A 22,465-nucleotide genomic window follows, 5' to 3' on the forward strand; every position below is an offset into this window, starting at 1 on the left:
GCTGAGACACAAGTAATGTGGCACCTGCACAGTACAGACGGGATCAGAACTGAGGCCCATCTAGCCTGGTATCCCGGCTCCAACGGGCCAAAGGCAGATGCTGCAGAGGACGGTGGAAGAGCCCTGCAGTGGCAGCTGGGGGATAATCTGCCCTCACTTCCTGGTCTCTAATACTCAGATGGGCTGAAGCCCCACAGCAGGAGGTTTTCTCTCTCTTCCTAAACATTTGTGCCCTTTAACTATGATCCCTCTGGCTGTTCTCATCATCCATAGGAATGTCCAGTCGCTCCTGCAATCTTGCTTAATTCTTGGCCTCAGGGACTCCTGTGGTGGGGAGTTCCACAGGCTAATCGCACATTGCGTGAAACAGCCTTTCCTTGGCTCAGTTCCAAATTTCCCCTCTTCTCACTTCCCTGACTGGCCCTTGCTCTCGTGTTATGAGGTGGGGAGAACAGAAGCTCCCCATCTCCCTTCTCTATCCCCGTAAGGCATTTATAGACTCTTAACACGTCCCCTCTTACGTTCACGCTAAGGTGACAGTCCCAGTCTTTTCAATCTCTCTCTATAGAGGATTTTTCCAGACCCTGATCATTCTCATTGCCTGTCTCTGAACCCCTCTGGTTCTGCACTGTCCTGTGTGCAAGGGGGTGCCCAGGGCAGCTCATGGGTTGCAGAGGAGGTCACCCTATTGACTGATATCCAAGCATTAGACCAGCCCTCGTGTTATTTTCTGTCCCCTTCCTCCAAAGCAGCTCCCCCTTTGTCCCCTCCAGGGGCGGACGGCTCATTCAGGCATTGCCGTCTGCACTGATATCACGGCACTGGGCATCGCCAGATCGGCTTAGTAGCTTTAGGAAGCAGCAGGCGCGTGTCCTGGCAGGGCTTCTTTTCCCTTCCTAGCTGGAGCGGCTCATTCTGGACAATAGCCACTTGCTCCCGTTCGCTGACTCAGTCACTGAACTCCTGGCTCTAACCAGCCCCGTCTCCCACGGTGCATGTCAGATGCCTGGATTATCCCCCAGCAGCATCACTCCAGTGCCCAAGGTCCAGCTCCTAGATCAACCTGGCCCAGCACTTGCTCTCCCCTTACAGACATTGACAAGTGCCAGCGAAACGCCACAATCTGTGGCGAAACGCCCCACAGGAACTGCATCAACATGCCAAGGCGTTACATGTGTAAATGCAGTTGGGGATTTGGGAAGAGTCAAAAGAGTATTTCTCAGATCTGCACAGGTACAACGGGAGCTGGAAATAGTCATGGCAAAGAAATGATGCTTCTGGCTAATGTATGATGTTTCCTTAAAGCCCCACCTCCCGGAGTCATGTGATTCCGCTTTTGGCTAAAATCAAAATTAGAGCCTGGCCCACGTGGCAGAGAAAAAACTGCCAAACGTTACGCTCGGGTGACCGACAGCTCCCAAACCAGAGTCAAACAAAATGAAGCCAAAATGGATTTTTTTAAAAAAATACCATGATTTTTAAACCAATCTCACGACTTTTTTGCAGCCTGGCTCACAGTTTGGAACTTTTATTGATTGCTTGGCGTTGGCGATGCTGTTAGCGCTCGGCCGCTGAGCTGACCCGGGATCTCTGAAACTAACCAGGTTACCCTGAGGTCTCGCTCTGCACCTCAGGCGGGCAAAGTGTCTGTTCTGACTCCCAGCCTGTCTTACGAATTGGAAACTGAGCTTGGGGACTGAAGGTTGCCATGTATCTTGTCAGGCTGCCTAATTCCACCGAGGCACCAGTGTAGGGCACTGGGGATGTGATTAGGAGCTGCAACATCCCCCCAAACCTGCAGCTGCAATCAGAGCCCAAGACGCTCTTTCATAGCAGAGCTTTGAGGTGGGGGAAGGTCAGGTCTTTGCAAAGCAAACTGGGCTGAGGACTGTGTTGGATCAACCTTTAATACAGCTTGGGCTCAAAAAGCCCATTAGTTTCTGGAGCCCTATTAACCGAACCCTCAGCAGCTGGCATCACAAACGACTAGCTTGGGTCATCAGCAGGACCTGTCTGCTGAAAGGATTAAGCTCAGTTGCTGGAGCTAAGGGAGTAACTCCATTAGCTAGTCATTGTAGCAGGCTGTTATCTGCTTATGGCAACCAGCCACTAGACCACGACAAACTTGCTCTCTCCTTGTTCCGTGGCTCAGCGGCATTTGCTAGAGGCTGGCACATACAAGCCCCCTCACAGGCATGGCGTAGGGACGTTGCCTTCCAAGAGGTTTACCAATGGAGCAAAAGTTGAGTTTCCTGCCAAAGGAACAAGGGATTTTTTACAGCCCTGATGCACTCCGGGCTGTGAGCCAGGGGGGACACAGCTCCTCTCAGTGAGGGGGAGCAGAGGGTAAAAGCTGCATGGTGAGGCAGGGGAGACACATTCTTGGCCTTCTATGGAGGAAATAAGCTGAAAGAGACAGGACTAGTGGGTCAGGTGTGAGACTCAGGAGACTTGGGTTCTAGTCCCAGCTCTGTTCCTGCTGGGTGTCCTTGGGCAATTCCCTGCCTCAGTTTTCTCTCCCACCTCTCATCTATTTAGTCTAGAAGCTGTTTATGGCCGTGTGTGTGCAGTGCTCTGGGTGCTGCCTTTATGCAAATAATGACCATGGGGAAGGGGCGTAGCGGGAAATAGCAAAACGCTGTCACAGGAAAGAGAGAGAAGGGGAGTCTGAGAAAGAGCTGCTGGAACTCGGCCCAAGGGAAGGATCTGTGAGCGCTCTGGACTCTCCCCGCTGACTGACTTGTTTGCTGAAGTCCAGGTGAAGTGGATTTTAGTCACAAGGATTTCTGTGAGAAGCAGAAGCGTTATGGATCAATATCAGGGAGAGCTTAGCGGCCGGAATGAGTGCGTCTCCACATGTACAAGCTGGGTCCCTAGGTAGAAAACCCCACTCCCTGCACGGGGTGAGTGACCCCGCTGCACCATGGAGCCCCGACATCCCCCGTGTATCCCCTCTTCCCGGCAGCTGGTGCTACCTGCGTTGGCAGCCTGGCGGGTGCCCGGCCCTCCAGCGTTTGGCTAGATCATGGCAGGGCTCTCTGTGCCTGGGCAGGGCAGGGCCCGTCTGTCAGATCAGACTCTCCACAGTGGTGAAAGGTCCCAGGAGCCGGCAAGGGCAGTAAAGTCCCCTCCGTTTGGGGCTGGATTGGTGACCCGCTGGGTGGCGACTCCGGCTGGGGCTATGCTGGGGGTCAGGCTGGGCAGGTCTCTTCCGGCTTCAGCTTCCACAGGCCAGATCGGCAGCGAGTGTCGAGCTGGCATCATCCGTCCGAGGGCTCAGTGGATTCGCCCCGCGGGGCTCTGGGCCAGGGGGTCACAGCAGGGTCTGGGAATGGACGTTGTTGGGCTGCTGCTCACTGCGCAGTGTTAGGAATAGGGGGATCCCCTGGATCCAGCTGGCTTCCAAACAACCCGTTTACCAGCCGTGCAGGGCCTGCGGGCTTCTGCCATAGACCCCTGTGAGCACCACCAGAGAGCAAAGAAACTAGTTTAAAGGGACAGCACCAAATTCCCCTGCACTCCTCTGGGCGCAGCCCACCCACCCTTCTCCTAGTGCTCCAGGGGAGGGGCGGGGCTGGGTGTATCCCGATCGGGGAGGGGCCCATGGGGCTGGGGTCTGTAACGCTGAGTGTAGCACCCCCTTCTGGTGACTAGCTCCAGTTCAGCGTCCCCTTTCTTCTCTCCCACCATTGCAGCTCCCGGAGTCGTGGCTGCCCCGTGTCTCGGCCGTCCGGCCAGGTCACGCTGTGATCCCCATTCTGGGGGAGCCTTTCAAAGTCAGACCCCTCTGTCCTATCCCTGCTAGCAAAACCCTTCCTCCGGGGCTCCTAGCCCTCCCTCGGGGCTTCCTAGCCCCCCTCGCCTCAGGCCCCCACCACTGGGCCCAGCCCTCGGGCTGTAGAGAAGCCCCACCTGTCCCCTCCCAGGCGAGCTTCCTTCTAGCCAGCGCCCTGCACGCAGCCTGAGTCACTTCCCCTTTGCAGCTTAACTGGCTGATCGGGCCCCCCCTTAACCCCGCTCTGTCAGGGCTGGTGCAGGGAGGGGATCGCAGGGTCCTGGTCTGGAAAAGGTTGGATCCCCCGATCTGGGGGGTGGGGGAGGGGTTCTGCTGCAGGGATTGGGGCCCTGCACATAGCAGGGAAGAAAGGAGAATAGAATGGGGGGGGTTAGATGGAGCAGACAGACTGACCGACAGACCACGCCCCCTGCAATGGGTGGGAGGTGCCTCCATGGTCATTCGCCCCCATGCGTCCCCAGCCGAGCTGTGTGTGACCCCTCCCCCGCTTTCCCCTCTCAGACATTGACGAGTGCAACAAGACCCCAGATATCTGCGGCCCCAAGGCCACGTGTATCAACACCATCGGGAGCTACTGGTGTGAGTGCCGGGCCGGCTACGTCCCCTCCAACAGGAACACGGCCCTGTGCCAAGGTGGGTCCTGCCACGGGGGGCATGGAGGAGGCACCTGGGGGGCTGGGCAGGGCCTGGGGTTTACACAGGCAGAGGTCTTGCCCGAGGGGGCAGTGAGCTGGGAACTGGTCTGGGATGTTGCGCCAGCCCCCTGCCCCCCATGGATGGGGTCCCTCTGGGTCTCAGCCCTGGCCAGGGGGAGCTCAGCCTCCAGGCCCTCCCCTCCCCCAGCCCAGCCTGTCCATCCACTGGGGTGTTTCCGGTTGTCTCAGAGCCACAGGCACCAGCGAGCCCAGGTCTGGCTCTGGGAGCGGAGCAGGGGCCAGGCCGGGGAGGGGTGAGCAGGGCTGCCAGGGGCTTGGTGTCTCTTCCCTGGGGCTGCCAACTGTCTAATCACACGAACCCAAACACCCTTCCCTGCCCCTCCTCCGAGGCCCCTGCACCATCTGTTCCATCCCTCTCCCTCTCGCTCGCTCTCTCCCACCCTCACTCACTCTCCCCAGGCTGGGGCAGGGGGTGGGGTGTGGGGGGGTGCACACTCCAGGTCAAGCCTGGGGAATGGGGTTGGAGTGCAGGGGGGGGTGCGGGCTCTGGGATGGGGCTCAGGGCTCAGGCAGGGGTTGGGGTGCGGGAGGGGGAGCGGGATACAGGCTCTGGGAGGGAGTTTGGGTGCCAGAGGGGGCTCAGGTGGCGCTTACCTTGGGCAGCTCCTGGTCGGCAGCGCAGCGGGGCTAAGGCATGTGGAAAGGTGGGTTCTCCCCAGTGGGCAGAGGTGTCTGTACCCAGCAGGTCTCTCTGCAGAGCAGATGGAAACATGTCAAGAATCCTCAGAGACAGGAGCAGGAGGGACAGGCAAAGCAGAGTGTAAATGGACGGGAGAGAGAGACAGAGTGAGATGGGGAGGAAGGGAGGGAGTTTTGTAGCAGCCGCATATTAAACTATTGGCAGCGCAGGACTGGCATGTGCGCAGAGAGCAGCCAGCGGGGCTGGGAAGAGAAGGGGATTTTCCCCCAGGCAGGAGTGAGTTGAGATGAAAATCTGATGTGAAAGCTCTAACGTCTGCTCCTCTCTTCCCATCGCTGCAAGTCCCCAGCATTAACTCCAGTGCTGAGTTCGAGGGAATCAAAGAGACGTGCAGGAATTTCTCTCTGCAGGTACGTTTGACCCCATCATTCATTTGTGGGGGATTTTGCCCTGTGTTTTTTACCACCAATATGGAAATTCCCAGACAAAAACCTTTGCTGTTGGTATTACGGTGACCCCTGTAAACCCCAATCCAAGATCAAGGCAACTCTGTGTTTGTTTCTTTCATCGCTGGGACTCGATCCTCCTCATCCCTCTAGTAGAGCAGAAGAATTACTTCTTGTGTCTTGCTTACAATGCTCCTGCTAGTACAGGGGTTCTCAAACTGGGGGTTGCTACCTCTCAGGAGGTCATGAGGGTATTACATGGGGGGTTGCAAACTGTCAGTCTCCACCCCAAACCCCGCTTTGCCTCCAGCATTTATAATGGTGTTAAATTTTTAAAAAAGTGGCTGTCTTGTGTCTGCCCCGGAGTGAGTGTGAGATGGGAGAAGCGAATCTGCTGTTCCCACTACAGTACTCAGTCCCCCTGTACCTCTCATACTGTGTGCATCTCGCCGCGCTGAGTGAGACTCTACTGTGCCTTTACTGTTTAAAGAGACAGTATGTATTTTTCAAACTGTACAACATGGCTCCTAAACACAAGGCACCTACTTCATCTGATGCTCAACCAAAGAAACAGCGATGTGTTCCAATGCTGGAGGAAAAATTGGCTGTGTTGGACTTATTGAGAGATGGTATGTCCACCGCCAATGTGGCGTGTAAATACGGCCGCAACGAATCTAGCATCCGTGCCATCAAGATTCGAGAGACGGAAATTTGTCAAGCCGTGGCATAGAGTCATAGAATCTTAGGGTTGGAAGGGACCTCAGGAGGTCATCTAGCTTTGGACATGTGACTTTTTATCCATAACTAATTTTCCCAGGACTAAACGTTTTGACTGCATTTAACTTTTCCTTTCAACTTCTACACCCACATTTTAACTCAAATAGCATGTGGAGTTCTCAAGAGGTTGTGCTATACTTCATCTATTGAATTCCCAGCAATCCTCACTTTCATCATTGCAACCAAGGCTGATAGAAGCCAGAGAGGGCTGTGAGGCTGTAGACAGGCTGCTGGGGTCAGAACTGCTGAACCGGGGCTGTCTAGTGCACACACACAGACTCAGGGTGTGACCTGCATGCTGGTAGGCTGGCTATCAGCAGCCCAGGTTGGGAGCTACAGCAGCAAAGCATTAGGAGGCACCCGCGGTTGCAGGATTAGCGGTGACATAACACCCCACTAGTGTGAACTGCCCCGAACGTGATGACAGGCGTTGACTTCCTAACACTCTGTCCTCTCACACGCTTTTCCTTCTCTCATCACTGCTCAGTTCCAATGGTACTCTATACATCACCCACCTTCGCTCCAGGTACCTACTTTCGTAACTGGCAACTTATTTTAAACTTTCCCTGGCATTGCAGTTTTTAGCAGTTTATTGACCTGCTCTTTGTTTTTACATTCAGCTACAAGATCCACATCTTGTAACCCAGTCAGCTACTTTCACAGGGCTAACGTCACCTGCTCTCATTGCTTTGGTGAGGGATCTTAGTTATAACAGTTCAGGTTAGTTACTTCCTCAGTTTGCTTCTTACTGGTATCATCATCTGATTCTGCTTCTACTTTAGTTTTCTTTTCTATCTTGGATCCATTTTCTCTCCCTACTAGGCTTTCCTTCACTTTCCAAAGTGAATTCATTTTAGGGTCACAAAATATTCCATCTCCAGCCCTACCTGCTTTTCTCCTCTCCGCCAAGAAATGCCTCCCGCCCTGGTCCCCCTCCTCTGGCCAGCGGGCAATCAGTTAATCACCTCTCAGGTGCAGCACATAAATTAGGTTCTCTCCTTTGCCTTACAAGGGATGGGGAGGAAGCCCCAGTACATAGGCCATCCCCTTCCAAAACCTTGCTCCAACCCCCAGTGAGGTCTACAAGCTATGCCTCCACCAGATTACGTGCTTCATTGCTTCCACATCCCCCTTTAGCTGGCGCACCTTCTGGAGCAACTGATCCTTCTCCTGGAGCGCCCCATCAAGTCTCCTCTGTTTCTCTCAGCTGCAAATCACACTCTTTGCATGGTTTTATCTGTTTCTTGGGTCTCAGCTACATGTGTTACCAATACTGCAGAGACAGCTTTCTCCAGGGCCTGTGTATTCACCTGTCTTCAAGCTGCTTCCTCTCTGTGGTAACAATCCTGTCCCTAGAGCCCTGCACGGATACAAAAATGTGGATCCGTATCCGATCCGCATCTGCCAGGATCAACCCACAACCCGCTAGCTGTCTTTTACCTCTATCTGCATCCGCACCAGCAAGCTGTTGGGGGAGGAGGGGAGAGGAAGGGAGCGGAGATGAGTGAGTGGGAGGCGGGATCTTGCAGGGAAGAGGCAGAGACTGGGGGTAAGGAGTGGTGTGGGGTCTCGAGGAGGTAAATGCAGAAAAGTGTCTTTAAATAAATAAGTGAAGGACTTTCTAAATGTGAAATGTAGCTCGGTGGAGGGCAGGCTTGGGTTCATTTCCTCTGTCCACACTAAAGAAAGAGTTAAATGTCAGAAACAGAGCTCCCAAGCCAGACAATAACAGACAGGAGGATTTCAAAGAGTTGGGAGTGAGGATGTTGCATATTTGGGTAATACCACCCTCCTCCACCACATACATAGACACCATACCCCTCAAGTTCTGCATCCCCAAGAGGGAGCAACTTTAAAAACTAAAAGGCAAATACAGGTCTGCAGGAGGCTGATGTCTACAGGAAGCTAACTGCTTGGCGGGTGTGCACCATCGCAGGACTACAGACGAGTCAGGCTCAAGGAGGTCCTTCTGGGAGTCCTGTCTGCTGCTGCCGTGTGCCACCCAGGGGAGCCCCGGCTGACTGGCTGCCATGTCCAGAGCCTACAGGCAGCCGTGGCAGCACTTGTGCTGAGAGGGTGGGAGGAAGGAGGCTCCACACTCTGGGGTGGCCCCAAGAACACGTGCAGAGGGGGTGCACCCACCCAGGAGAAAGGCAGAGCTGCTGCTGCCTGTACGCTGAGCTTCTCTTGCCCCCATCCCTCAGCACAAGGGGCAGATTTGGGGGGCGCAAGCCTGAGCAAGAGCTGGAGAAAGGAGACAGTCAGAGGCTGCGCACAGCGGCAGGAGGACTAGACGGGCAGAAGAGTAGACCAGAGTCAAGAGGTGTTGCTTTCACACTCCCCACGGGATTTCCCTCAGAGGTAATAAAGAAATAACCCACCCCCTTATTTAGAGCCATGCACGGTTGTATCCGCAGCTGCTCCACTATCCACAAAAACAGTCCCTACCTGTCCCCCAGTTTCTCCCCATCTCCTACCAAGTAGGTCTTCTGGGTGGATGTGTGCTCTCCCGCCGTTTGCCTGTAACGACTGCGTTTGCACTGCGGGTTACCCACACACTTTCCTGCTCCCCCATTCCACCCCCGCAGTGGTCATCTAGGATCCCTTTGTAGGGCCCATCCATTCTCCATCCACAAACATCATATTTCAGTAACTTCCTTCTTGCTCCCTGACCAGAAGTCCCCACCCCACAACAGAATTCTGTAAACCCACACTCCTAGGATGACCAGATGGCCCAGTATTTCTTTGTCCTGCGTCCCGACTGATGTACTATCAGGACACTATTTGTCCCAATATTGTAGGGTTGCTTGCCAGGCGTCCCATTGACACAGGCTCCCTACCTGGCTCTGCACAGCTCCCTGGAAGTGGGGACAGCTCCCTCTGGGTCCTAGGTGCAGGGATGGCCAGGGGGGCTCTGTGTGCTGCCCATGCCATAAGCGTGCGGGGGCAGCACCTGCAGGCAAGGCAGCACGCACAGCCGCCTGGCTGCGCCTTCACCTAGGACTCAGAGGGAGATGTCACCTCTTCCAGGGAGCTGCCTGAGGTAAGCCCTGCCCAGAGCCTGCACCCTCTCCCATACCCCAACCCCCAGCTGAGTCCCCTCCCACACCTAAACTCCCTCCTGGAGTCAGCACTCCGAACACTCTCCCGTGCCCCAACCCCTTGCCCCAGCCCTGAGACCCTCTCCCTGTAGCAGGGGCTGGAGCCGGGGCCATGTGCCCCCGACTGATCCGCAGCTTGCGAGGGGGCCGGAGCCCAGGCCGTGCACCCCCAACCAACCCGCAGCTTGTGACAGCTTGCGGCGGGACTGGAGCTGGGAGCTGCAGACAGGGCCATGCGTCCCCAACTGACCCACAGCTTGAAGCAGTGGCTGGAGCTAGGGCACCACTGACCAATCCACGTGTGAAAGGGCTGAGATCCCCCACAGCTCCAGAACCCCAAAACCTCTTCCTCTTCCTACTGACCCACCCTGCCCCCTTCCTCCCACTGCTCTCAGCCCTCCCCACCTGCTGGCACCCCAGCAATCTCTACTCCTCTTCCCCTCCCCTCCCACTGCTCCGTTTCCCTTTCACCCATGGACTCCTGAGAGGCACCTCCTATGCTCGCCTATCAAAAGATGGGCTCATCTGACTGTCACGCTGTCCATGCACCAAGTAGTTCCCCTCTTTACTGGACTGTATCTAGAATTGTACCAGCTGCACAGATTCCCCTCCAAATGAGAAAGAGGTGAAAGCTCTACTTATTCATTAGTTTTAATGCATCCAAGTATAAATTAAACTAAAATTAATAAATCATGTATTTTTCAAAATGGCCAACAAATACACACATGTCCAGAAATGACACCGAGGAACGACATGAAGCAAAAAGCGGGGCATGGAAACCTGTCAAAAATTACAGGCTGAATAAAGGCCTAGAGTTATTACTACTTGGGTTCTGTAGGGACCACACAGCTTTTAATAACCAGGGGACAGGAATCCTTACCCAGTGAGGCCACAGTGGCATAGTTCTCCTGCATGACCTCCCTGTAGAGGGCTCTCTGAGCAGTGTCTAGCAGAGCCCATTCCCTCTCCGTGAAGTACACAGCCAGCTCCTCAAAGGTCACCAGCCCCTGAAAAAACAAGAGTCGCACACTCAGTGACAACACCATTATTCACAGGACAGTAGGACCAGTAAAATGAATGCTCTGGAAGAGACACGGTAGCAGAGTCCCTCCCTTTCCCACTCAGAGCAGCCAAAAGGGTGAGGGGAGTAAGAGAGAGCCCTTTGTCCCTGCCAGCACACACAGGAAGCAAGGGTCTTAGAATCATAGAATTACAGAATCTCAGGGTTGGAAGGGACCTCAGGAGGTCATCTAGTCCAACCCCCTGCTCAAAGCAAGACCAATCCCCAACTAATTCATCCCAGTCAGGGCTTTGTCAAGCCTGATCTTAAAAACCTCTAAGGAAGGAGATTCCACCACCTCCCTAGGTAACCCATTCCAGTGCTTCACCACCCTCCTAGTGAAAAAGTTTTTCCTAATATCTAACCTAAACCTCCCCCACTGCAATTTGAGACCATTACTCCTTGTTCTGTCATCTGGTACCAATGAGAACAGTCTAGAACGGGGTCGGCAACCTTTCAGAAGTGGTGTGCCGAGTCTTCATTTATTCACTCTAATTTAAGGTTTCGCGTGCCAGTAATACATTTTAATGAAGGTCTCTCTCTAAAAGCCTATAATATAGAACTAAACTATTGTTGTAAGGAAAGTAAATAAAGTTTTCAAAATGTTTAAGAAGCTTCATTTAAAATTAAATTAAAATGCAGAGCTCCCTGGACCGGTGGCCAGGACCCGGGCAGTGTGAGTGCCACTGAAAATCAGCTCGTGTGCCGCCTTCAGCATGCGTGCCATAGGTTGCCTACCCCTGGCCTAGATCCATCCTCTTTGGAACCCCCTTTCAGGTAGTTGAAAGCAGCTATCAAATCCCCCCTCATTCTTCTCTTCTACAGTTCCCTCAACCTCTTCTCATAAGTCATATGCTCCAGCCCCCTAATCATTTTCGTTGCCCTCCACTGGACTCTTTCCAATTTTTCCACATCCTTCTTGTAGTGTGGGGCCCAAAACTGGACACAGTACTCCAGATGAGGCCTCACCAGTGCTGAATAGAGGGGAATGATCACGTCCCTCGATCTGCTGGCAATGTTCCTACTTATAAAGCCTAAAATGCCATTAGCCTTCTTGGCAACAAGGGCACACTGTTGACTCATATCCAGCTTCCCGTCCATTGTAATCCCTAGGTCCTTTTCTACAGAACTGCTGCCTAGCCACTCAGTCCCTAGTCTGTAGCAGTGCATGGGATTCTTCCGTCCTAAGTGCAGGACTATGCACTTGTCCTCATTGAACCTCATCAGATTTCTTTTGGCCCAATCCTCTTATTTGTCTAGGTCCCTCTGTATCCTATCCCTACCCTCCAACGTATCAACCACTCCTCCCAGTTTAGTGTTATCTGCAAACTTGCTGACGGTGCAGTCCACACCATCCTCCAGATCATTAATGAAGATATTGAACAAAACCGGCCCCAGAACCGACCCTTGGGGAACTCTGCTTGATACCGTCTGCCAACTAGACATAGAGCCATTGATCACTACCTATTGAGCCAACAATCTAGCCAGCTTTCTATCCACCTTATAGTCCATTCATCCAGCCCATACTTCTTTAACTTGCTGGCAAGAATACTGTGGGAGACCGTATCAAAAGCTTTGCTAAAATCAAGGAATAACACATCCACTGCTTTCCCCTCATCCACAGAGCCGGTTATCTCATCTTAGAAGGCAATTAGGTTAGTCAGGCATCACTTGCCCTTGGTGAATCCATGCTGACTGTTCCTGAGCACTTTCCTCTCCTCTAAGTGCTTCAAAATTGATTCCTTGAGGACCTGCTCCATGATTTTTCCAGGGATTAAGGTGAGGCTGACTGGCCTGTAATTCCGCGGATCCTCCTATTTCCCTTTTTTAAAGATGGGCACTACATTAGCTTTTTTCCAGTCATTCGGGACCTCCCCCAATCGCCATGAGTTTTCAAAGATAATGGCCAGTGGCTCTGCAATCACATCCGCCAACTCCTTTAGCACCCTCGGATGCAGTGAATCTGGCCCCATGGACTTGTGCTCATCCAGCTTTTCTAAATAGTCCCGAACCACTTCTTTCTCCACAGAGGGCTGGTCACCTCCTCCCCATACTGCATTGCCCCGTGCAGTAGTCTGGGAGCTGACCTTGTTCGTAAAGACAGAGGCAAAAAAAGCATTAAGTACATTAGCTTTTTCCACATTCTCTGTCACTAGGTTGCTTCCCCCATTCAGTAAGGAGCCCACACTTTCCCTGACCTTCTTGTTGCTAACATACCTGTAGAAACCCTTCTTGTTACTCTTAACATCCCTTGCTATCTGCAACTCCAAGTGTGATTTGGCCTTCCTGATTTCACTCCTGCATGTCTGAGCAATACTTTTATACTCCTCCCAAGACATTTGTCCAATCTTCCACTTCTTGTAAGCTTCTTTTTTGTGTTTAAGATCAGTAAGGATTTCACTGTTAAACCAAGCTGGTCGCCTGCCATATTTACTATTCTTTCTACATATCGGCATTGTTTGTTCTTGCAACCTCAATAAGGATTCTTTAAAATACAGCCAGCTCTTCACATTTATCACACACCAGAGGCTGATACAGGACATGGAACCCCAGCAGGAATCCCAAACCCACACCATAAAAAAGAAATAGATACCAAAGGGAGGAAAGGGGAAGTGGACAGGAAAGAATATAAGTCAGCAGCTGGGAATGGTAGAAAATTCATAAGAGAAGCAAAGGGACAGAAGGGGAAATCTATGCCCAGCAGAGTTAAGGAAAATAGAAGGGTTTTCTTGTAAATATATTAACATAAAGAATCCTAACAATGGTATTGCTCAAATACTAGGATAGAATTATCAGTGATAATACAGAAAAGGCAAAAGTGTTCAGTGAATACTTCTGTTCTGTACCTGGGGAAGAGGCAAGATGATAGTAATATCATGATGATGATACTGACACTCTCTACATTCCACTAAAAACTCATGAGGATGTTAAACAGTAGCTACTAAAGTTAGACATATTTAAAATCAGCAGGTCCAGATAACTTGCATTCAGGAGTTTTAAAAGAATTGGCTGAGGAGCTGCTGGACCATTACAGTTGATTCTCAATGGGTCTTGGAACACTGGGAAAACTCCAGAAGAATGGAAGAAAAATAGTCCTGTGTCAATACTTAGAAGGTTTAAAAAGAGATGAAAAGTAATTATAGGACTGTCCATCTGACATTGATACCAGACAAGATAATGGAGCATCTCATAATTGTATTAATAAAAAATGTAATTATATTACCCTCCTTTATCACCAGCAACCACACACCACAGAACAAAAACACTAACCCAGGAACCTATTCTTGCAACAAAGCCCAATGCCAATTCTGTCCACATATCTATTCAAGTGACATCATCACAGGACCTAATCACATCAGCCACGCCATCAGGGGCTCGTTCACCTGCACATCTACCAATGTGATATATGCCATCATGTGCCAGCAATGCCCCTCTGCCATGTACATTGGCCAAACTGGACAGTCTCTAAGCAAAAGAATAAATGGACACAAATCAGACATCAGGAATCATAACATTCAAAAACCAGTAGGAGAACACTTCAACCTCTCTAGTCACTCAGTAACAGACTTAAAGGTGACAATCTTGCAACAGAAAAGCTTCAAAAACAGACTCCAACAAGAAACTGCTGACCTTGAATTAATATGCAAACTAGATACCATCAATTTAGGCTTGAATGGAGAGACTGTGAATGGCTGAGCCGTTACACACATTGAATCTATTTCCCCATGTTAAGTATCCTCATACCTTCTTGTCAAACTGTCTGAAATGGGCCATCTGGGTGCTGGCAGGTGAGTCTTGCCCACATGCTCAGGGTTTAACTGATCGCCATATTTGGGGTCGGGAAGGAATTTTCCTCCAGGGCAGATTGGCAGAGGCCCTGGAGGTTTTTCGCCTTCCTCTGCAGCGTGGGGCATTGGTCACTTGCTGGAGGATTCTCTGCAGCTTGAGGTCTTCAAACCACAATCTGAAGACTTCAATAACTCAGACATAGGTTAGGGGTTTGTTATAGAAGTGGATGGGTAAGATTCTGTGGCCTGCATTGCGCAGGAGGTCAGACCAGATGATCATAATGGTCCCTTCTGACCTTAAAGTCTATGAGTCTATCTTGATTATCACTATGAAAGTTTTTTTTCTCCTGCTGATAATTGCTCATCTTAATTAATTAGCCTCTTAGAGTTGGTAGGGCAACTCCCACCTTTTCATGTTCTCTGTATGTGTGTATATATATATATATATATATATATCCTTACTATATGTTCCATTCTATGCATCCGATTAAGTGAGCTGTAGCCCATGAAAGCTTATGCTCAAATAAATTTGTTAGTCTCTAAGGTGCCACAAATATTCCTGTTCTTTTTGCGGATACAGACTAACACTGCTGCTACTCTGAAACCTATAATTAATCCCAATCAACATAGGTTTAGATCCTGGCAAACTAACTGCATGTATTTTTGGATGAGATTAGATGTTTGGCTGATTAAGATAATAACGCTGATATAATATACGTAGACTTCTTTAAGGCATTTGACTTGGTACAGAACAATCTTTTGATTAAACAACCAGAAAAATTCAAAATTAACATTGCACACATGAAATAAATTAAAATTGTGGCTGACAGGTTTCAAAATGTAACTGTAAGTGAGGAACCATGGTTGAGTAGGTGTGTTTCTAGTGGGATCTCACAAGGATCAGTTCTTGACCCTGTGCTATTTATCAATGAGCTGGAAGAGAACATAAAGTCGTCATTGATAAAGTTTGCAGATGACACAAAGATTGGGGGAGCGGCAAATAACAAAGTGTATCGGCTCCAGCACTGGGATTCTGGGAAGTTTTCCCAGGAGGGTTATTTCCTGTTTCACAAACAGGAGAAGTCCTACTCCCAACCCCCATGTGTCTGTTCCTCGAAAGCAAGCCCCAGATTCAACTAGTTCCAGCAGGATGGTCACACCCTGTCCCCTCCCTTTCTCTACCTGGTCTATTTCCTGCCCCTCTCCCTCCCACCAGAACCCACCACCAGCTCCCAGACAATCCCTTACCTGAACCAGCTCCACTGACACCATTTCCTTTCCCCTGGGAGGATGGGATGATCCGGAGCAAAATGTGGATGTTATTCTGCAGACAAGAAGGGCAGTTGGAGCGATTTCAGAAGGGGTTTTGTCCATTTCACATTCTCCATTCATTCAGGTTCTGTTGCACTGAGAAACACTTCGGGTATGTCTACACCATACCAATACAGCTTTCGATTTCCTACTTTTGAGAGGTTTGAATGTTGCTGAACTCGACATGCTGGAAGGGCTCAGGACAGCACTGGGCAATTTGAAGAGTGGAAAGGAAGGGGGATGGAGCTGGGAGGTTCCCTGGAAGAGGGAGGGGGTAGCAGCAGGGGATTACTGACAGTGGGGATGGGGGGAGCAGGGTTGGGTCATGGTGTTGGGGAGCAGCTGGGACTGGGTAACCTGGAGCTGGGCAGTCCCCATGTGGGAGATTTGCTTCTCCCCTCTCCTCATGTGCTCCTTTAACGCCAACCTGGGGAATGGCTCAGGGCAACAATTCCCTACCAACAAGGACAAAGCACTGCAGATACAAGGGGTAGGAAACACACCAAATCTGAGATTTTAAATTGACATTGGAGAATTAAGAGAGAAATGGGGCAAAAGTTGAATGGAGAAATTGTCAATAATTTGAGAGAAAAGAAGGAGAAATCGACATAGATTTTATATCCATATTTGATAATTACAGAGAAATGCGACAGTCTTTCAGAGGGAAGTGGCAAAATCTCTTTCCCCCCCACCCCCCGGCCCCTGCAATTTCCTGACTGCTCCCAACTCACACTGTCTCTACCTCCATCTCTGTCCTTCCCCCACCCTTCCCTGCCTGGCACCTCCACACTCCAGACACATAAAGAAGAACACCACGGAGCCAGTCTCTTCCCCTCCTCAATCCCCAGTTTTGCTATTGAGTGGATCCTGGCAGGAGATCGGTGGCTTCAGTGCTATTATGGGAGCTAATTTAGCTACAACTAATCAAGAAAGAGATCTTGGAGTCATCGTGGATAGTTCTCTGAAGACATCCACGCAGTGTGCAGCGGCAGTCAAAAAAGCAAACAGGATGTTAGGAATCATTCAAAAAGGGATTGAGAATAAGACGGAGAATATCTTATTGCCCTTATATAAATCCATGGTATGCCCACATCTTGAATACTCCGTACAGATGTGGTCTCCTCATCTCAAAAAAGGTATACTGGCATTAGAAAAGGTTCAGAGAAGGGCAATTAAAATGATTAGGGGTTTGAAATGGGTCCCATATGAGGAGAGATTAAAGACGCTAGAACTTTTCAGCTTGGAAAAGAGGAGACTAAGGGGGGATATGATAGAACTATATCAAATCATGAGTGGTATGGAGAAAGTGAATAAGGAAAAGTTATTTACTTGTTCCCATAATATAAGAACCAGGGGCCACCAAATGAAATTAATAGGCAGCAGGTTTAAAACAAATAAAAGGAAGTTCTTCTTCACGCAGCACAAAGTCAACCTGTGGAACTCCCTGCCTGAGGAGGTTGTGAAGGCTAGGATTATATCAGGGTTTAAAAGAGAACTAGATAAATTCATGGAGGTTAAGTCTATTAATGGCTATTAGCCAGGATGCATAAGGATTGATGTCCCTAGCCTCTGTTTGTCAGAGGGAGGTGATGGATGGCAGGAGAGAGATCACTTGATCATTACCTGTTAGGTTCACTCCCTCTGGGACACCTGGCATTGGTCATGGTCGGTAGACAGGATACTGGGCTGGATGTACCTTTGGTCTGACCCAGTATGGCCATTCTTATGTTATGTTCTCTGATCCCACCCACAGGTGCATTAACTAGTAGCAGATTCCCAGGGGCTGTGAGATCCGAGGCTCCCGGTGACATTTGTGCAGAGTCACTTTTCTGACCATCCCCACGGTCCCTCTCTGTCACCTGGAGTCTCCAGCTCAGCAGTTAGGGTTGGCAGAGCCTGGGGCTGCCTTAGGGGACTAGTTCCTGCCACTGGAGGAAGTACCCGCCTGGACTGTGCAAGGAGGAGGCTTTAATTAAGGTCTCTCCACAGCACAGAGCCTGCTGAGGAGCAGCAGCGGCTCAGCCTGGGCTCCCAGATCACAGGGGAGGCAGCACCATCGCACCCAAGAAACTCAACCCTGATACTTTGAGTAAAGAGAGACCTCCCTTAGCAACAGCCAGAGCCCTCTGGTGACAGCAGCTAAGGACACCACTTCCCGGATTTTACTGGCTCCCATGTTAATCCAGAGTCACTCTTTTTCCTTCCTTGCAGTGACTCTGATACTGGCGAGGGGAAGACATCAAAATCTGTTTAAACACATCCTGGGAGGAGAGGTTCCATGCCTTCCCCCCTCCCCTGCTCCCTACATCTGGGGCAAGGACTCAGGGCAACTATTTTCCCTCCAAACCCTGAACATCCTACAGTTCTGAAAGGGAAGTGAAATAAAATTTGTGGTGATTTTATATTAGTATTTGATCAGTGGAGAGAAAGTTATCACTGCCCCCGACCGGCCATTCACACAGCCCTGGGCAATGCTGCTTTAACAGGAGACAGGAGGGGATGGAGGAGCCAGACGATTCAATAAACTTCCATGCCCTGTCACGGGCTAATAATGGCTGCGATGGACCCACCCCAGAAGTGGCTGGGTCTCAGCACTGCAGGAAGAGACCCCTCATGGTGACTGTTCACCACAGGCTCTGGGGACCCTTCTGGTGAAAGCAGCTATCGAAATGTGAGGAGTTAGTACAAGAGGATGGAGCGTCTCAGCTGCTCTGGGCAATGCCTGCGGGGGTAACAGGGACCCATCCACACACAGAGCAGCCCCCTGAGGGAAGTGAACCCCTTGTCTCGCATCGTGAGGGGAAAGGAAATTCAGTCAGGGTCCGGACATCTCTCCTGTTCGCAGCTGGGAGACACCGTTTTCCAGATGGTGAGAGGCCCTGCCTGGGATGTGTATCTGAAACAGGGCAAGTCACTCTGATCAGCAACCAAGAGGATTTTAATGGAGACAAAGGGGGAAACAAATGATTCTCAAATGAGAGGGGGGCAGCTGATCATTGGGGAATGTAACCCCTCTGCAAGCTCCACTATGGAGAATGGCAACAGGTTCCCTTGAACAAAGGAGAAGGGACTACACATGAAAAACACAGGGGGAACTCCTACAAGCTGGAAAGGATTTTTTAAAATTAATAATTCATAATTATCTGGAAATGGCAAATTCTGAAATGTGACATCAGTTTTCAGTAATTAAAAAGAAAACGGGCAAATATGAGAAATTTATCACATAGAGGAAGCGGAAAAGTTTGAGAGATTTTATATCAATAGTTGATACAAGGTAAAGAGGTAAAATCTGAGTGGATTTCATATCAATATTTGATAATTAGAGAGAGAAAGGGACAATCAATATTCAAAGATTTAAGAGAAGGACATCTGAGGAGATTTGATGTTAATATCAGATGATTAGATGGGGAAAATCTCAGGGGATAATAAATCATAGATAACGAGAGAGAAAATGGGGCAAAATGTTCAGGAATTTTCTGTGAATATTTTAGAACTGAGGAGAAAATGGGGCAAAAACTAAACATTTCCTAATATAAGCGAAAAACACCAACATCTGGGGGGACTTTATGTCAATATTGAAGAACTGGAGGGAAAAGTGGGAACGTTTAAGGGGATTTGTGATGGGATGCAGCTGGCCTTCGCAGCTCCCTACAGGAGACCCCAGGATCTTACTACATCCTGCCCCAGGAAGCAGCAAAGGATCCTCTGGGCCTGCCTAGTGCCTACACAGGCCTCAGAGAAGCAGCCACTCAGAGCCCAGCAGGCTCAGATAAAAGGAGCTGCAGGGGAACAGCAGATCAGTCAGTCCGTGGCTGGGACCAGAAGAGTAAAGCAAGGGGGCTCTTCCCTGGCCTGGTGAGTGAGAAGAACCTGAGGATGGTAGCCCTGCGATAGGGCTGCAGATACAAGGGCCCCATAGGAAGAGGCCCAGGGAAATAGCAGTGATGGATTGGAGCGAGCAGCACATGGCTGCTGTGTATAGGGTCCCTGGGTTTGAACTTGGGGTAATGGCCAGGCCTGGGTTCCCCTGGCAACAGGTAAAATGGTGTGAGCTCCCAAAAGGAGACAGGCTACCTTTGGGAGCCTGAACAAAGGGCTGAATTAAAAGGACCCGGGGCCGGGGCTGGAGCTGAAGGCCCTAGTGAAGAGAAGTAGACTGCTTCTTTCCTGGACTCTAATGCCCTGGCAAGGACTCATTGAGATTTTGGGACTCGGCCAGAGGGCCGACCACGGAATTCCCACCAAGCTGGCCGGCGGCCTGCAGGGAACAGCAGGAGGAGAAAAGGTCTGGGATGCTGCACCCTGCTGCTTGGAGATCCTCCAGAGGTGACTGCCCCATTAGGAGATTATACTGCAGTGTACAACAAACAGCACAAAGAGCCGGGTCCCCCTTGCCTGACATTCACTGGGGCAGCAGGGAGCCCTGGGCAATGCTGCTTTAATAGGAGCAGGGAGGGTGGAGAAGCCAGAAGGCCATGGGGATGGGCAGTGGGGTCTGGCAGCTAGTGGCTGAAGGGGCCTGGGGTGGGGGAGAAAGGGAATCAATGGGGCTGGGCAGCCTCCCTTCCATGCCCTGCTGCTGGCTCCCACCCCAGATGCAGCTGTGCCCCACGGCTCTGCCAAACTGCACCCATCACCCCGTTCCTACTTGGCAAATGACTCGCGGCAACAATTTCCCCCCTGAACAAGGACAAATTGCTGCAGATAAAATGGGCGGGAAACCCCCCAAATCTGAGGATTGTAAATTCTGCACTGGGGAGCGAACGGGGCAAACGCTGTGGCCGAGAACAGAGACACTCAGGCATGGGAGAGAGCAGACGGGAAAGCGACCGGGGTTTTACATCCCTGTTTGCTAATTCCGGAGCGACGGGGGCAGAGCCGGGAGGATCTGATCAGTCTGGGAGAGGGAAGAGGTGAAATCAGAGGGGATTTTACCCACCCCCCCGTGTGGGCACCCGCTCTTCTCCCCCCCCCGCGATGTCCCGGCTGCACAGAGATGGGTAAATCTACCCCGCCTCACATGGGCTCTCTGCCCCCCACCCTCCTTTCCCCTCCGCCCCCGCCATATTGTCACCCCCCCCCCCCCGCCTGCCGAGCCCCCGCGCCCCGCCGCGTCTTTTCCCAGCTCAGCCCCCGGCCTTGTCCCGGGGCCGCCCGCGGGCGGCGCGGTCCCAGCGCGGGAGCAGATCCCGGGGCGGGGGGGACGCGGCGCAGAGTCACAGTCCGGCCCGGCCCGGTTACCTGGGTCTCCGGGCCGGAGCTGGTGCCGGCAGAGCCGGGCCCGGGGCTAGTCCCAGCTGCAGCGAAGGTCTCCCCGGCTCCGCCCGTGGGAGCAGCAGCGGCTCAGCCCCGGCGCGCAGCGGAGGGAGGGAGGCGGCAGCGCCCTGCAATGGCCCAGCCCCGGCCCCGCTCGGCCCTTTGTTCTCCCCAGCGCCGCCCCCCGCCCGCTCCCTGCTCCAGCCCCTTCCTGTGTCCCGCAGCAGCGCCCCCGGCTGCCTGCAGCGCGCCCCGCCCCGGGGCTCGCTCCGCCCGCAGCAGCTCCCGGGCCGGGCACGGCAGGGGGAGACCTCGGGGCAGGAAAGTGCTTCTGCCCCCCCGGCCCAGCTCCGCTCCCGGGCCGGGGCGGCCGGTCCCAGAGCCGCTGCAGGCGCCCGACGGGCTGGGCCGGGCCGGGCTCCTCCAGCTGCTCGGGCACATCTGCCCCTGCCCGGGGCTGGGCCCGGGTCTTGCTGGCCTGGGGCCGCAGGGGGCAAACCGGAGGGGGGATGGGCACAGTCTGTGCAGGGGCAAACTGGATGCCGGAGAGGGTCAACCAGCTGGGGGCAGGAGCGGGGCGGGGGAAAGCAGGGGCAGGGGGTAGGAGCTAGGGTAATAATGGGGCACAAGCACTGCCTGAGACTGGGCGAGGGGAAAGCCCGGGGGGCAAGAGAGGATAAAAGTGACCCCAAAGGAGGGGAACCATCTGCACCGGCTGACCACATGGGTGGGTAGAGGGTTATGCCTGTAGTGTAGGAAACTACTCCCTGTAGGAATGTGCTACCTGGAGCAGTTACTGAAATGTAATGGCTTGTAGAAGAGGCTGTTGTGAAAAACTGCTATCTGATGTAACAAATGCCTACAGATAGCAGTTTGTCCCCTGCACTCATGGCAGGACTACGTATTATCTAGAACAGGGGTCTGCAACCCGCGGCTCCGGAGCCGCATGCGGCTCTTCAGCCTCCTTGTTGTGGCTCCCTTCGGCCTTGACAAAAGAAAAAAAAAGAATAACGGTTATTTATTAATTTAATTTTTATTTATATATTTTATTTTTGTTTATTTTGTTGCACAGTTATCTTGGAGTTCGAGGTGATACTTTAACATTGAATTTTTAAAAAGTTTTATAATTTGTCAATTAAAATATGCGTCACATCCACGTCTATAGCCCTCGCCTTTACCTGCAGGCGGCTTGTTGAGTGTGCGACCCCTGCGGTAAGCTAACCATGAATACATCCCAAAAAAGAAAAATCTCAGAAGAAAATAGAGAGTTTAATTCTGCATGGACAGATTCCTTTGCCTTCACTGCCAACGACACTGGCTTACCTGTGTGCTTGATATGTGGCGAGAAATTAGCAAACAACAAAAAATGTAACGTTGAAAGACATTTTCAAAACAAGCACTCAGCATTTTCTGAAAAGTACCCAACTGAAGATGGGCACAAGAGAGCGATTTCGGAACTACTACGGAAAGTTGAGCAGAGCAAACATACTTTCAAGAAGTGGATCAACTCTCCAAACTCAACTACAGCTGCTAGTTTTGTGGCAGCTCATGGGATCGTAAGGAGGGGGAAGCCG

General features: G+C 51.6%; 1 protein-coding gene across 1 annotated transcript; it reads right to left on the reverse strand.

The window, feature by feature from the left end:
* Positions 1-1,438: 1,438 nt before the first annotated feature.
* On the reverse strand, positions 1,439-21,040 carry LOC120380270 (zinc finger protein 621-like). Its single transcript, XM_039497823.1, has 5 exons — positions 20,877-21,040; positions 15,573-15,648; positions 10,357-10,483; positions 5,107-5,203; positions 1,439-3,456 (listed from the first exon to the last, which is right to left on the reverse strand). Exons 2-5 carry the CDS (start codon positions 15,594-15,596, stop codon positions 3,354-3,356), a joined length of 351 nt encoding a protein of 116 aa, XP_039353757.1. The 5' UTR covers positions 15,597-15,648; positions 20,877-21,040; the 3' UTR covers positions 1,439-3,353.
* Positions 21,041-22,465: the final 1,425 nt, after the last annotated feature.

This window comes from Mauremys reevesii, linkage group 13 (assembly GCF_016161935.1).
Source record: "Mauremys reevesii isolate NIE-2019 linkage group 13, ASM1616193v1, whole genome shotgun sequence".
In the NCBI taxonomy this organism is placed as follows: Eukaryota; Metazoa; Chordata; order Testudines; family Geoemydidae; genus Mauremys; species Mauremys reevesii.

Bases quoted from the DNA above. Each gene is read 5' to 3' on its own strand.
- LOC120380270 (XM_039497823.1), bottom strand. From the start codon at position 15,596: ATGGTGTCAGTGGAGCTGGTTCAG. The intron at 10,484-15,572 runs GTAAGGGATTGT...TTGTTTTTTCAG, and splicing joins TGTCAGTGGAGCTGGTTCAG to GGGCTGGTGACCTTTGAGGA. The intron at 5,204-10,356 runs GTAAGGATTCCT...TCTGCTCTGCAG, and splicing joins TGCCACTGTGGCCTCACTGG to AGAGACCTGCTGGGTACAGA.